At 40.8% G+C, this 10,963-nt stretch overlaps 1 protein-coding gene across 1 annotated transcript; it reads left to right on the top strand.

The window, feature by feature from the left end:
* Window positions 1-2,429: 2,429 nt before the first annotated feature.
* Window positions 2,430-10,675, top strand: LOC311027425 (uncharacterized protein). The gene is made up of 5 exons (XM_084031452.1): window positions 2,430-2,584; window positions 2,757-2,928; window positions 3,500-3,825; window positions 9,154-9,325; window positions 9,900-10,675. Exons 1-5 carry the CDS (start codon window positions 2,569-2,571, stop codon window positions 10,231-10,233), a joined length of 1,020 nt encoding a protein of 339 aa, XP_083887578.1. The 5' UTR covers window positions 2,430-2,568; the 3' UTR covers window positions 10,234-10,675.
* Window positions 10,676-10,963: the final 288 nt, after the last annotated feature.

Below are 10,963 nucleotides of genomic sequence, written 5' to 3'. Positions count from 1 at the left end.
TCACAGAGCAGACTCAATCACCATTTACTTGTATCAGCAGGAATTTTCTTTACTACAAAGTAAGTGAGTCAGCTCTTGCCTTGTCATTTGGTGCCTGAATCTCTTGGACCCTGTGCTTTCCCAGCATGCTTTTCTCGGGCTGTAATATCACACCTGAGTATAAGGTGACTCCCCAGAGCCTAGGGCTCTGAGGTCATCTTTACACCACTGTGCCTGGAGGAAAGGTGCACACACACATCCACTTAAACACTAAACAATATATGGACTGCTATGTGTGGGTGTGTGCGGGGGGAGTGTTGTGTGTGTATGGACTCTCATGAGATGACACTACATTCTCATTACCACCAATCATATGATACCCCCCCCCCCCCACACACACACACACACACACACACACACACTTAGATCCTGCAAATAAATTCTTCGAGAGTAAAATAATACTCTTAAAAAGTGTTGGTCTGATTACCTATTCACATTATGTTGTTGCGACAGAAAGCAGCTTCGTCCTTCGTGCCTGACAATCCTGCATGCGTGTGTTTGTTCCTGCTTTGACCAGAGCCCAAAACCTTGTCAGGAGACTCTGACAAGCATTACAATCTGTTTTTAGTACTGGGTGGGGCATCACCACGAACCATAAACAAATCAGGTAGCTTTCTCATTTATCATAAGTATACGTGTGTCTATGTGCGTGCGTGCATGCGGACTGACCCCGTCACATACCTGTGACAGGTGTTTTCATTCTGATGCTATCCCTGCCACGGCTCTCAAACGATAGTAATGATTATTCAGGAAACATGATACAAAGCTCTACAGATAGCACACAAAAGCTGAGTAAACAAGGGTCAAACCAGCTCGACACCATCATGCTTTTACTACAAAGGAAGTAAAAGGATTCGACTTCTTAACTCAAATAAAAGTGAAAAAGGTAGGCTCTGAAATGTACATAAAGTTAAAAGCAACCCTGTGAAGGAGATTTCTACTGGCTGATTTTTTGCAAGACTAACTGAATCTCGCACCATACTACTACTAATAATAATAAAAAACTCAAATGCAAAAAAACTGATGTAACAAGCCTCTTTTTTAAAATGTCGGGAGAGTTCAGATATTTGTTTTAAAATGTAGAGCATTAAAGTTTTCAGAAAAAGTAAATGCTTAAGTAATGTACAGATTTGACAACAAAGTATTTGAACTTAATTGGATAATATTTAAAGCCTTGACTAATGATACTTAGCTAAAAACAACAACTTGCAGTTTTTTTTTTGCATATACACTTATTCTTAGTATTATATTTGAATAAGAAATACATAATTGGGAACAACATACAGGTATTTGAGCTTTAGTTTAAACTTCACCAGACAGGACGGCTGAGTTTGCGGACCTCAGGGAGTAGTCTTGGCTTTTACAGAAAGTTTATGTCAAGAATGTGGTTGAGGCTGAAACCACACATTCAAACAATTAATTATGTCCTAAACAGGTTTAGGTGTGAATAGTAATCTTTCAGAGTAGAAAGGTGACACGGGTAGGTGTTTACATCAATAACTTGACCTTTAGCTTGAATGCCAAACGAGCAGAATACATGTTTTTTTTATGTTTCAGTGGATATTATGAGGTTCTTATTAGTTTAATACATTGGTGAGGTACTAACAAACATACTGGCAAAACTTAAACTTGATTGATAGTTCTTTCTGTTACTTTTCCGGTGTGAAACTGGTTGAACAACAGCTGTTTATAATGACACTATTTTAACCTTCTTCCTGACTTGATCAAATTGGTCCTCTGGACTATGAGGATAAATATAAGATCACATTTCATCAGGTAATCAGGATGACCCTAAAGGTCATGGTAAGTAACGCTCCAGTTTCCAGATATTAAAGGTACTTATTGCAATACCAGTGGAATGCTGATCCAGTAGCCTGCTTCTGAGAAATGGTTAGTGGCTTGTGGGGAATCCCTGGACTCCTAAAAATACTTGTTTCCAATGTGCACCATAACATGCAACCTTTAATGCACTGCAGTTAGTCTACGTCAGCATGTGGTCTGTGTGGAAACAACCAGCTGTCTCATACTGCCCCCTACTGGACTGCCCTGAAATGAACTTGAGTGTAAACTGCAGGTTTGTTAATGCGTGCATTACACTTGCAATGAAACAAAACAAAAAAAAGCTGCAGCAAATAATAAAATACATGGCCACACATGTTCATGCCAAAATCATTCGTCATACAAGCACGTGGTGCACTGGAAATATGATGAGGGAAATAAGGAATGTTGCTTTTTAGACAAAAGGTTAAAATCACAAAAAAAATAAGAAAACCACGTAGCTAAAAAATTATAACGTCTCGCAAATGATTTCGGTTTTATGGTGATGTTATCTTATCCCAGCGTCACAAGAAGCGTCTTCGATGGATAAGAAGGAAAACGAAACTAGAAGCCCTGGACGTTGTTAAGTTTCGTTTCCCTGACTAGAAGCCACCGACGGCTATATATGACGGCGCCGCAGAGCGACATTCACAGGTCAGGCGTCGTTATCGCATCTTACCAGGAGCTCTTCTTACTTGATAAACTGACAACATGGGCACTTCTTCAGGTAACGAACCTTGTTTTACTGTGTTATTCCTTCATTCGACGTATTAGATGCAACGCATCAATGTTTAGAATGTTTTGAAATTAAATTCCCTTTACTTGCTGGGAGTTTTTTTGTTGTTCTATCTATATTATGTCGACTAGAACGCATCTTTATTTTTGTCTCACTCTGGCAGCCTGGGTTCCTGCCTTGTGGACGGAAATCTTTAATAAATTGCTGGACGATGACAACGAGCTGGACTATGAAGACCAGTGGAACCTCAACTTCAACTACAACCAGACAGACAAAGTCACCAAGGAAGAGAAGAAGAGAGGCTGGAAAGTCCATTGCCACAATTCCCTGGGACAGTATGTATTATTTTATAATCTTAAAGTGCCACGATAGATAACTTTAAAACTACAGTAATAGACATTCAGGTCAGGGAGGATTGACATTTGCTGCAAAAAGTGTTGACAGAGTTTCCGTTTTTCTAACAATAGTATGGCTGCTTACTTGTTGTGGTTTCTCAGACTTATCATTCCTGTTGCCATGGTCATATGATGATGTTATTGGGAGGAGCAGGTCACGTGCAGTACTAAAAAAAAATGTGTAATTCTCTGGAAATATCTGGTACTGGGTGAGCGTCACGCCTGGTTCACACCGGACGCGGAAGCACATTTCTGCAAACTACCACTTCTACAAACCGCCCAGCGCTACCATTTTTAACTCACTTATATTGCACATATTCTATAGTATTTTGTCATATTTTGAATGCATTTTTATTCTATTCTTTATTTCTGTTTATTGATTTTTGCAATACTTTCTTTTATTTTTGAAACCTACTTTTACCTGTGTGTCAATAAATCTGATTCTGATAACCTACAGGAAACGCTGCTGATCCAAAAACACCTTATTTATTGTCTCCTCGTTTCCCCACAGTTTCAAGTGTGCATCCTGCAGCAACAGCTGGAGTTCAGCACGGGTGAAAGTGCTGTTTCGTTACCGGCTGCAGGGTAACCGGGGAACAGTGATTATGCGGCCCTTCGGACAGCAGTGTCGCGATTGCCAGAATAATGCGTTTCAACGGTGTGGTTTTACCACGAAAGAGGTGGAAGATGCCTTGCTCAGGCTGTTGTACAGAATCCGGAAGAATTGCTATGGAGAGGAAGAGGAAGATGAAAGCCCAAACCCACGTACCGAAAGACATACCAAACCGCATGAGAAGGAGCTGTGTGAGGCCTGCCATAATGGCATATGCTCTCAGAGTGATTAGGGGTGTGTGTGTGTGTGTGTGTGTGTGTGTGTGTGTGTGTGTGTGTGTGTGTGTGTGTGTGTGTGTGTGTGTGTGAGTGAGAGAGAGAGAGAGAGAGATGCAGAGAGAGACTGAGGTTGTGTGCTGATTGGCAGATGTGTTATTCTGCAGTTTGTATGCCACTATTTCAAAAGTTGGCAAATGTTATTCATTATGTTAATGTGTTAAAATAGCCTTTTGCATCAGAACCAATAATAATAATAAGATTTTCCTGTAATTATATTAAGCATGTATTTCTGTCACTGCTGATACGTCTGAAGTCTGTTTTGTTTAATGTTTACTGATTGTTCCATGAAGTATGCACATACTTGCATTTGCATCGTTTTACTTAGAATTTGACTCCTTTACAGTTAAGATGCAGTTCTTTTGCTCCACTGTATTTAATTGATAGCTGAAGTGACGAGTACGTTTGCAAATTAAAATAAATGACGTTCAGTTTGTTAAATATGTTGGAGTTTATTGATTCATTTACCCGGTATAAATGATCTTCACCTCAAGCTTCAACATTAAGATGCTGGTTAAAAATAGAGTACAGTAGTATTAACCAATATAGTGGTATAATAAAGGGCTAGCTGGACCAAAGGTCACAGACTGAAAAGGTCAAGACAAAATATAATATATATTGATATAACTCGTAGGGGAAATTGACAGATACATACAACAGGTATTGAAGTATTTTTGACATTGTGGTACTGGTATTCTTATTTACTTACTTTTACCCAGTTACAGCATCTGAATGCTCTGCACCACTAGGGCCAGATCAGGCACAGCTACAAGCGCAGAAATAGACAAATTACTTTTGTTTGTGTGGTGTTATGGTTGTTTAAATTACCTTAATCCATACTGTCTGACAGTGGGTAGTGTAGTCTTTCAGTTTTTGACATTTCAGTGGCTGGATGCTGCTTGTTAAGAGGTTAAATATTTTCTGTTTTCTCGTCATTAATTCCCCAAAAGATTAGTTAATGTTCATACACTCAACAAAAATATAAACGCAACACTTTTGTTTTTGCTCCCATTTTTCATGAGATGGACTTAAAGATCTAAAATTCATTCCAGATACACAATATTACCATTTCTCCTTAAAACATTGTTCACAAATCTGTCTAAATGTGTGATAGTGAGCACTTCTGCTTTGCTGAGATAATCCATCCCACCTCACAGGTGTGCCACATCAAGATGCTGATCTGACATCATGATTAGTGCACAGGTGTACCTTATGCCCACAATAAAAGGCCACTCTGAAATGTGCAGTTTTGTCTCACAGCAAAATGCCACAGATGCCACAAGCATTGAGGGAGCGTGCAATCGGCATGCTGACAGCAGGAATGTCAACCAGATCTGTTGCTCGTGCATTGAATGTTCATTTCTCCACCATAAGCCGTCTCCAAAGGCGTTTCAGAGAATATGGCAGTACATCCAACCGGCCTCACAACCGCAGACCACGTGTAACCACACCAGCCCAGGACCTCCACATCCAGCAGGTTCACCTCCAAGATCGTCTGAGACCAGCCACTCAGACAGCTGCTGAAACAATTGGTTTGCATAACCAAACAATTTCTGCACAAACTGTCAGAAACCGTCTCAGGGAAGCTCAACTGCATGCTCGTCGTCCTCATCGGGGTCTTGACCCGACTCCAGCTCGTCGCCGTAACAGACTTGAGTGGGCAAATGCTCACATTCGATGGCGTCTGGCACGTTGGAGAGGTGTTCTCTTCACGGATGAATCTCGGTTTACATTGTTCAGGGCAGATGGCAGACAGCGTGTGTGGTGTCGTGTGGGTGAGCGCTTTGCTGATGTCAATGTTGTGGATCGAGTGGCCCATGGTGGTGGTGGGGTTATGGTATGGGCAGGCATCTGTTATGGACGAAGAACACAGGTGCATTTTATTGATGGCATTTTGAATGCACAGAGATACCGTGATGAGATCCTGAGGCCCATTGTTGTACCATACATCCATGAACATCACCTCATGTTTCAGCAAGATAATGCACGGCCCCATGTTGCAAGGATCTGTACACAATTCTTGGAAGCTGAAAATGTCCCAGTTCTTGCATGGCCAGCATACTCACCGGACATGTCACCCATTGAGCATGTTTGGGATGTGCTTGACCGGCGTATACGACAGCGTGTACCAGTTCCCACTAATATCCAGCAACTTCGCACAGCCATTGAAGAGGAGTGGACCAACATTCCACAGGCCACAATTGACAATCTGATAAACTCTATGCGAAGAAGATGTGTTGCACTGCATGAGGCAAATGGTGGTCACACCAGATACTGACTGGTTCTGAGTCCCCAGACCCCCAATAAAGCAAAAAAATGCACATTTCAGGGTGGCCTTTTATTGTGGACAGTCTAAGGCACACCTGTGCACTAATCATGATGTCAGATCAGCATCTTGATGTGGCACACCTGTGAGGTGGGATGGATTATCTCAGCAAAGCAGAAGTGCTCACTATCACACATTTAGACTGATTTGTGAACAATGTTTGAGAGAAATGGTAATATTGTGTATCTGGAATGAATTTTAGATCTTTAAGTCCATCTCATGAAAAATGGGAGCAAAAACAAAAGTGTTGCGTTTATATTTTTGTTGAGTGTATATACAACTCACCTGTTATAGCAGCTAAAGTACAACTTCACTAAAAGGTTACAATAAAGAAGTAAGGGTACACCGAATGAACCCAGACAACCGACCAATCAGGTCAGAGCCCTCCGTGTGACAGTTGGTCCTGAGCATGCGCAGTACGCTTTTCTCTTTGGCAGCCACAATAACGCACTGAGGCGATCCAGTCAGTCTCGCCCCTCTGCTCTCAGCAGCATCATCAGCATCCAGCGAAAAAGCAGCCGGGAACGCGAATGACAGTGACAAAATAATGTCCCTCGAGTTACGCGAGTCCCGAATGTGCGACGAGTGACCAAGTGAAACGACCGTGTGAGTAAAACGGCGAGAGATTTGCTGTTGTTCCGCTGGAGGTAGTTGAGGCTAACCGATTGAAGGAGAATTCTACTGGCTGATTTTTTGCAAGACTAACTGAATCTCGCACCATACTACTACTAATAAAAAAAAACACACACACAAATGCAAAAAAAAACTAAAGTCACAAGCCTGTTTTTTAAAATGTTCAGATATTTGTTTTAAAATGTAGAGCATAAAAGTCAAAAGTTTTCAGAAAAAATAAATGCTTAAGTAATGTACAGATATGGCAACAAAGTATTTGTACTTTGTTACTTGCCACCTTTGCTGGCATGGATAATATTTAATACTTAATACTTACTTAATACTTAGCTAAAAACAACAACTTGCAGTTTTTTTTTGCATATACACTGATTCTTAGTAAGATATTTGAATAAGAAATACATCATTGGGAACAACATACAGGTATTTGAGCTTTAGTTTAAACTTCACCAGACAGGACGGCTGAGTTTGCGGACCTCAGGGAGTAGTCTTTGCTTTTACAGAAAGTTTATGTCAAGAATGTGGTTGAGGCTGAAACCACACATTCAAACAATTAATTATGTCCTTAACAGGTTTAGGTGTGAATAGTAATCTTTCAGAGTAGAAAGGTGACACGGGTAGGTGTTTACATCAATAACTTGACCTTTAGCTTGAATGGCAAACGAGCAGAATACATGTTTTTTTATGTTTCAGTGGATATTATGAGGTTCTTATTAGTTTAATACATTGGTGAGGTACTAACAAACATACTGGCCAAACTTGATTGATAGTTCTTTCGGTTTCTTTTCCGGTGTGAAACTGGTTGAACAACAGCTGTTCTTAATGACACTATTTTAACCTTCTTCCTGACTTGATCAAATTGGTCCTCTGGACTATGAGGATAAATATAAGATCACATTTCATCAGGTAATCAGGATGACCATAAAGGTCATGGTAAGTAACGCTCCAGTTTCCAGATATTAAAGGTACTTATTGCAATAACAGTGGAATGCTGATCCAGTAGCCTGCTTCTGAGAAATGGTTAGTGGCTTGTGGGGAATCCCTGGACTCCTAAAAATACTTGTTTCCAATGTGCACCATAACATGCAACCTTTAAAGGAAAACACCACCGCATTTCCATACTGAACTATGTTCTGCTCTGATCTTAGACGAGGTGATACATACCTCCCTCTCCTCTGTGCGTGCACTCAATGGCTCTTGCACGCACTCCGCGCAGCGCTAATTTGCTAGCATGTAGCTTGTCCCAGTATATTCCTTAGGATCCAAAGGGGGGTGAAGTTAGAAGCGACCAAGCACTTCCACGTTGTCCCTATTTAAATACGGTTACGTGAGTAGTTACGCGACCCAAGTTTAGTTACACAAAATGAAACATGCCAATTTTTCTAAGCGGATAACAAGGATAACTATATAGTATGGCGGAATAACAACTGGAAGCACTTCGACGTCGGCGCAGTAATATCATCACTCAAAACATGACGGGACTATATACCTTCTGCTTGTTTTCACAACCCTGTACGATGCACGTTATAACCATGATGTTTGATTGTTCACAAACTATCTTACTACAACCTGATGCTTCCTCAACTGTGCACAAACTACTACAGGTAGTGCAGGCGACGGCGTGCAGGTCACGTAGGTTCTATTGACGGAAGTAAGAGGGGGAGCGGAGTGATGATATTACTCCGCTCCCCCTCTGTACATTGTATCCATTTAGACAAACAATATTTTCCTGTACAAAAATATGAACAAAATCAATTTGAAGATATGGATTGAAGTTTTTTTTTAATTTTTATTTTATTTTTTTTACAGAGAAATATATAGGGTTTATCTAGGTAAACCAGGCAAAAACACATGGTATCCATGAGAGCCACAAGCGCTCGTGCTGTGCAGTTGCTGATTTAGAGTACTGGCACCTTTTTTATTCCAATTCAAGCACTGATCCCAGCGTCACAAGAAGCGTCTTCGATCGATAAGAAGGAAAACGAAACTAGAAGCCCTGGACGTTGTTAAGTTTCGTTTCCCTGACTAGAAGCCACCGACGGCTATATATGAGCGCGCCGCAGAGCGACATTCACAGGTTAGGCGTCGCTTCTTCGCATCTTACCAGGAGCTCTTCTTACCTGATACACTGACAACATGGGCACTTCTTCAGGTAACGAACCTTGTTTTACTGTGTTATTCCTTCATTCGACGTATTAGATGCAACACATCAATGTTTAGAATGTTTTGAAATTGAATTCCCTTTACTTGCTGGGAGTTTTTTGTTGTTCTATCTATTATGTCGACTAGAACGCATCTTTATTTTTGTCTCCCTCTGGCAGCCTGGCTTCCTACCTTGTGGAGGGAAATCTTTGATAAATTGCTGGACGATGACAACGAGCTGGACTATGAAGACCAGTGGAACCTCAACTTCAGCTACAGCCAGACAGACGAAGTCAGCGAGGAAGAGAAGAGGAGAGGCTGGAAAGTCCATTGCCACAATTACCTGGGACAGTATGTATTGTTTTATATTCTTAAAGTGCCACGATGGATAACTTTAAAACTACAGTAATAGACATTCAGGTCAAGGAGGATTGACATTTGCTGCGAAAAGTGTCAACAGAGTTTCCGTTTTTCTAACAATAGTATGGCTGCTTACTTGTTGTGGTTTCTCAGACCTGTCATTCCGGTTGCCATGCCATGTCATATGATGATGTTATTGGGAGGAGCAGGTCACGTGCAGTACTAAAAAAAAATTGTAATTCTCTGGAAATATCTGGTACTGGGTGAGCGTCACGCCTGGTTCACACCGGACGCGGAAGCACATTTCTGCAAACTACCACTTCTACAAACCGCCCAGCGCTACCATGTTTAACTCACTTATATTGCACATATTCTATAGTATTTCCTCATATTTTGAATGCATTTTTATTCTATTCTTTATTTCTGTTTATTGATTTTTGCAATACTTTCTTTTATTTTTGAAACCTACTATTACCTGTGTGTCAATAAATCTGATTCTGATAACCTACAGGAAACGCTGCTGATCCAAAAACACCTTATTTATTGTCTCCTCATTTCCCCACAGTTTCGAGTGTGCATCCTGCAGCAACAGGTGGAATTCAGCACGGGTGAAAGTGCTGTTTCATTACCGGCTGCGGGGTAACCGGGGAACAGTGATTATGCGGCCCTTCGGACAGCAGTGTCGCGATTGCCAGAGTAATGAGTTTCAACGGTGTGGTTTTACCACGGCAGAGGTGGAAGATGCCTTGCTCAGGCTGTTGTCCAGAATCCGGAAGAATTGCTATGGAGAGGAAGAGGAAGATGAAAGCCCAAACACACATACCGAAAGACGTACCAAACCGCATGAGAAGGAGCTGTGTGAGGCCTGCCATAATGGCATCTGCTGTCAGAATGATTAGGGGTGGGAGTGTGTGTGTGTGTGTGTGTGTGTGTGTGAGTGAGAGAGAGAGAGAGAGAGATGCAGAGAGAGACTGAGGTTGTGTGCTGATTGGCAGATGTGTTATTCTGCAGTTTGTATGCCACTTTTTCAAAAGTTGGCAAATGTAATTCATTGTGTTAATGTGTTAAAATAGCCTTTTGCATCAGAACCAATAATAATATTTTCCTGTATTTATATTAAGCATGTATTTCTGTCACTGCTGATACTTCTACAGTCTGTTTTGTTTAATGTTTACTGATTGTTCCATGAAGTATGAACATACTTGCATTTGCATTGTTTTACTTAGAATTTGACTCCTTTACAGTTAAGATGCAGTTCTTTTGCTCCACTGTATTTAATTAATAGCTGAAGTGACGAGTACGTTTGCAGATTAAAATAAATGACGTTCAGTTTGTTAAATATTTTGGAGTTTATTGATTCATTTACCCAGTATAAATGATCTTCACCTCAAGCTTCAACATTAAGCAATTAACCAATATAGTGGTATAATAAAGGGCTAGCTGGACCAAAGGTCACAGACTGAAAAGGTCAAGACACAATATAATATATATTGATATAACTCGTAGGGGAAACTGACAGATACATACAACAGGTATTGAAGTATTTTTGACATTGTGGTACTGGTATTCTTATTTACTTACTTTTACCCAGTTACAGCATCTGAATGCTCTCCCACCACTAGGGCCAGA

The sequence above is a fragment of the Eutrigla gurnardus genome (assembly GCF_963514095.1).
Source record: "Eutrigla gurnardus genome assembly, chromosome: 17".
In the NCBI taxonomy this organism is placed as follows: domain Eukaryota; kingdom Metazoa; phylum Chordata; class Actinopteri; order Perciformes; family Triglidae; genus Eutrigla; species Eutrigla gurnardus.
The sequence above is the reverse complement of the archived record's forward strand: the minus strand, read 5'-3'. Positions and strand labels throughout refer to the sequence as shown.